Below are 5,007 nucleotides of genomic sequence, written 5' to 3'. Positions count from 1 at the left end.
GTTGAAAGATAATATTGATCATGTTCTATTCTGTAATGTTAATAGAAATCATACACTGTCAGAATAAAAAGGTTGCATTTTATGCATGCAACAGCCGGTCACTGGCAGTCCCTTATGAAAATGAACCATGGTTTTACTAAAGTGACCATAGTTCAACTGTAGTATTTATAGATTTGAATCATGTGTAAACAAAAAACATATTTGAACCATGTGTAAACAAAAATATAACCTAATAAGTTACAATTAAGGCGTATTGAATGTTAAAATGTGTTTTAAACATAAAGTTAAGTGCTTATCATTATCTATTTTACTCTTAGTAATTTAATAATTTAATACATTTCATAATTTAAAAGTTTAGTTCAGAAGTATCGAATCGGTATCGATGTCGACGATACTGCCTTGAAAAATATCGTATCGTATCGAAAACAAAATAAGTGGTATCGCCCATCCCTATATGGCAATATTGATGCCATCCTTAACTATACCGGAGCAGACAGAACTTGCTGCTTTGGCAAGGGGCGGGGCAGTACTGAAACACCATCTAAGCTGTTTGCCAATCACAACGCACTGGGACAGCTAACCAATCACATCACATTTCGTCTTTCGGAAGGCGGGCCTTCATCAAACCAGGAACTAATCGAGCTGTTTGTGCCAGGCTGGGGAGAAAGGTATTGTAATAATGTAAATTATGTGAAAAATAATGCGTTTTTTGAACCACCAAGCATGAAAGCATGTTCTAGTACACCCCCAAAACTAAATCAAGACTTTGTAAAAGAGCATAATAGGACCCCTTGAAGCACAACTGCAACACAGCTGTCATCATTTACACACAATAATTCAAAATTGTTCACACTTGTTTTAATCTGAGAGGTAGAGGAAGAGTGCGTATATGAGGTGAAGGGAGAGATGGACGAGGAAGAGCAAGATTAAGAACAGTTTTTTCAGATGAAATTAGAGCTACTGTAGACCATGTTCTTTTGCAAGGAATGACAGAGGGAGCACAAAGAGTTCAACCTAATTTGAGCAGATTCTCTGTGGCTACCATAATCAGTTGGAAAGTTCAAAAGAACAACAAAAGAAGAGTGGAAGAGAATCTTGTGTAGAATTGTAAGACTACTACGTTAGGGTGGAAGAACAGGCCTGTGGTAGACGTGCTGTCTTGTCAAGGCTGCATCCACCACATCAGAGGGTTTTTTTTCCCCATTGCCTGCCTGCAACGTAGATGAAGTCCTCCTACACACACACACACACACATTTGGATTTGTGTTTAAGGTTTTGAGAAACTGAGTGATGGTTTCAAGAAATGTGTTTTAGCAATTCAGAAAAACTGTAAATTTTGTTTTCTTGAATACCTTCTGTTTCAGTGATAGGCCAGCGTTTAGCTGCCATGAGCCTCCTGTCTCCACTGGCTATCAGTGAGGAGTTTAGTACGGTCAGACTACAGCATAACCGGGCATTCACAGAGCTCCTGCATGCGACCAGCTCATCACTCTTCCCCCAGGTAATCCAACAGAATTCATCATCGATTTCATTTTTTTTAATGAGTTCTATCCAGCTGTTGCTTTCATGAACAAAAACGAAAAAAAAAGACCTGTTTATCTTTTGGATTCTGCAGGAACATAGATACTTCAGTACAGAAGGCCAGAACCTAAGGTGAAAACTTTTACACTTGTAGCAGCTCCACTTACATTATTTTGTAATACAGTACTGTTCAAAGGCTTTGGGTCAAATGGGATCTGATTTTTTAATGTTTATGAAAGAATCTCTTATAGTCACAAAGGCTGCATTTATTTGTACATTAATATGTTTTAAAATGTAATTTAATCCTGTTTTCAGCAGCCATTACTCTAGTCTTCAATATCACACGATCCTTTAGAAATCATTCTAATATGCTGATTGGGTGCTCAAAAAATATATCAATGTTAAAAAAAATCAAATGTGCTTCTTAATATGTTTGTGTAAATTTTGATTCTTGTTTAATTATTAATTTAAAGTTCAAAAGAACAGCATTTATTTAAAATAGAAATGATCATTTGTAACATCATTAATGTTTTTACTGTCACTTTTGATCAACTTAATGCATGTATAAATATGCTGAATAAAAGTCTTACTGACCCAAAACTTTTGAATGGTAGTGTACAGTACATTAACATTTAAAATAACTGAGATATACTTATCTATTCTAGAACCAAAGATGGTCTTTTCCAAGCACAGACATCCCGTTACCTTAGTGAATTTGAAGAAACTGCAACACTGGGTAAAGGATCCTATGGCAAAGTGTTTAAGGTAAGAAGATGTTATGATCATATCGTACTCCAAATATACTAAACACTTGACTTTGAAAGGTGCATACTGAAAACAGTAACACTGTTTTAGGTCACAAACAAGCTCGATGGTCAGGAATATGCAGTGAAAAAAATTCTCATCAAGAAAGTAACAAGAGATGACTGCATGAAGGTAAAGTATGTCACAGATTCAGTTATTATAGTAGCAATTTACCCACCAAATCTATATGATTTGAAGATAATATACCTTATTGCGTCTGTTTTTATCTCCTTGCAGGTTCTTAGAGAGGTTAAAGTGCTCTCCAGCCTTCAGCATCCCAATATTGTTGGATATCACACAGCATGGATGGAGCATGTTCAGCCTGCAGTGAAAAGTAAGTAGCTGTATTGATGTGCAGATATATCCATTTGAATCATGCTTTGCTTTTATTCAGTATTTTCTGGAGCATAAAAAAATGATACAAGCATGTAGTTTTCTGTTTTACTCACTAGATCCAAAATCCCTTGTTTCACAAACATTTCCAGCATTAGAGAAACCTTTACAGAAAGATGGGTAAGATGATTTGGACATTTTTTTCCCAACACAATTAACTAATTGTAACATGTTCACAATAGCATATAAAAATGTGTCTTGCTTCAGGTGCACACAGGAAAACACTAACAGCAGCAATGGATCATCCATTGTTTTTGAACATTCTGAACAAGCAGAAGCCAAAGAAAATCAGGTTGCATTAGAGAGCCTCTCAGTGAAACCCTCAACTTTAAAAGAAGAGATGGGACATGCTGTTTGCCCAAAAAATGTCCACAACCCACAAAACTTTGTTCCATGTGTGTTTCTGGGAAAGCCTCGTGCTACAGTGAACAAATGCCCCGCAGCTAAATGGGACAGCTCAACACTCTCAGAGGATGACCTCAGTCAAAACAGACTGGAATTGAACAATAACTCTTCCATTGATACGGATGCTCCTGAATGGTCTGAAACGCAGGCACACGAGGTATGTGGTTCATGAAACCCTGAATGTAACAATTTATTTAAATGATAAATAATTATTTTGTAATGTTTTGTTTTTCATCAGTTTTTCTTGTTCCCGTCTATAGGTTCAGTTCCACTTGATGCTTTATATACAAATGCAGCTGTGTGAGCGATCTTTGAAAGACTGGATACAGGAAAGAAACTCAAGGATCACAGAGGGACTCTTGATGTCAGTAGGTAAGATCATTTTATTCATATGAGTTTACATAGGAGTTTGCACTTCTTTCTTTAAATGCCATTAAATAGGTATTTTTTGGAAGTATGTCTTATAAATTGCTCAGATTCCCTTCCTTTATATAACATTTATATAATAAATATAGAAGTCACTTTATATACACCCTTTTCCTGTTTTTGCGTTGGATGACTCATTGGCTGAACAGGAAAGACAAGAAAAGCTGATCTCCAGAATTTTTTGGACATACAATCACAATTTTTTTAACATTCAGTCACAGCATATAATTGTATTGTTGGATTATTTTAGCATTTTTTAACCAGTACATTGATCCACAGATCCTTGTGAGTCAATTGACTCTGAACACGCATTGAAAATTTTAAAGAAAATACTTGAAGATTTCTCGTTGCACTTTTTACACTAGACTCAGCTCACACTAGTGGAGTAGGAACTTTTGTTTACGCTGCCCCAGAACAACTTGAGGGTTCTCACTATGATTCAAAGGTAAGGAAACTGTAAAGTTACAAACTGTTATAATGTAGTCTACTGTTTTTTGGGCTGTACTTCAGTGTGTGGCTGTTGCATCTTAGGCACATATGCTCAGTGTTTGTTTCATTTGTACAGTCAGATCTGTACAGTATAGGAGTGATTGCATTTGAGTTATTCCAGCCATTTGGGACCGAGATGGAGCGTGTGCACACACTTGGAGAACTACGGCAGGGCAAGATCCCTAACATGCTGCCCAAAAACTGGCCACTTTTGGCCAAGTATATCACCCTATTGACCAGCACTGATCCTTCAATGCGACCAAGTGCATCTCAGTTACTTCAGAGTGACCTCTTCAGCACCAATGACATGGTATGTGTGGCTCTAATGTTTTTTTTTTACCCCCAACATGGAACAAAAACCAAATGTTCATGTATAATCACATTTTAGTTACTTTAGCTGCTTTGAGAATTTTTTTTTTGATCATTTAACTTTGTTTGTATTCTTTATTTTAGGTTGTTCACAGTATGAAACGCAAGATTGATGAACAAGAACAGGAAATTGTTCAGCTCAAGAGACAGATCAGTGAGCTACGGATCTCTCAAAATGCAATACACAGTCCAGAAAAGATATAATAATAGTAACTCTTTTGAACTGCCATAAGTGCTCAATATTTGTACGTTATGTGAATTGCTGTTTGGAGATGGTTGTATGTGTGAGGTCTGCTCTGCTTGTATGTATATAAAAGAGTGCCATATTTAACTTGACAAGAGGTTTGTAAAGTAAAGTCCCATGCCAATGGTGCATTAGTCTCCATTTATCTGACTCTTTAAAGCTGAGTAAATATTACCTCAAAAGTAAATAGTACCTCAATAGTATTCTTAATATTCAGAACTATTGCTCAATTATCATGAATATTAATAATACCCGAAGGTCATAGATAAGGCTACAAAACTTATTTTAGCAAGATAATTAGTCATCAGTCTATATATATATATATATATATACACATATACATACATACATACATA

The 5,007-nt window shown here is 35.9% G+C and overlaps 1 protein-coding gene across 1 annotated transcript in view; it reads left to right on the top strand.

Moving 5' to 3' along the window:
- eif2ak1 (eukaryotic translation initiation factor 2-alpha kinase 1) overlaps nucleotides 1-4,873 on the top strand; it is a 6,360-nt gene extending 1,487 nt beyond the window's left edge. The window contains exons 3-14 of the mRNA XM_016461291.1: nucleotides 1,365-1,501; nucleotides 1,616-1,653; nucleotides 2,187-2,286; nucleotides 2,377-2,457; nucleotides 2,563-2,659; nucleotides 2,778-2,838; nucleotides 2,926-3,280; nucleotides 3,384-3,495; nucleotides 3,829-3,881; nucleotides 3,914-3,994; nucleotides 4,115-4,348; nucleotides 4,492-4,873. Of these exons, the coding sequence (XP_016316777.1) occupies nucleotides 1,365-1,501; nucleotides 1,616-1,653; nucleotides 2,187-2,286; nucleotides 2,377-2,457; nucleotides 2,563-2,659; nucleotides 2,778-2,838; nucleotides 2,926-3,280; nucleotides 3,384-3,495; nucleotides 3,829-3,881; nucleotides 3,914-3,994; nucleotides 4,115-4,348; nucleotides 4,492-4,611 (1,469 nt within the window). The 3' untranslated portion in view covers nucleotides 4,612-4,873. The remainder of the gene's footprint in view (nucleotides 1-1,364; nucleotides 1,502-1,615; nucleotides 1,654-2,186; nucleotides 2,287-2,376; nucleotides 2,458-2,562; nucleotides 2,660-2,777; nucleotides 2,839-2,925; nucleotides 3,281-3,383; nucleotides 3,496-3,828; nucleotides 3,882-3,913; nucleotides 3,995-4,114; nucleotides 4,349-4,491) is intronic.
- Nucleotides 4,874-5,007: the final 134 nt, after the last annotated feature.

The sequence above is a fragment of the Sinocyclocheilus anshuiensis genome, unplaced genomic scaffold (genome assembly GCF_001515605.1).
Source record: "Sinocyclocheilus anshuiensis isolate Anshui unplaced genomic scaffold, SAMN03320099.WGS_v1.1 scaffold220, whole genome shotgun sequence".
In the NCBI taxonomy this organism is placed as follows: Eukaryota; Metazoa; Chordata; class Actinopteri; order Cypriniformes; family Cyprinidae; genus Sinocyclocheilus; species Sinocyclocheilus anshuiensis.
The sequence above is the reverse complement of the archived record's forward strand: the minus strand, read 5'-3'. Positions and strand labels throughout refer to the sequence as shown.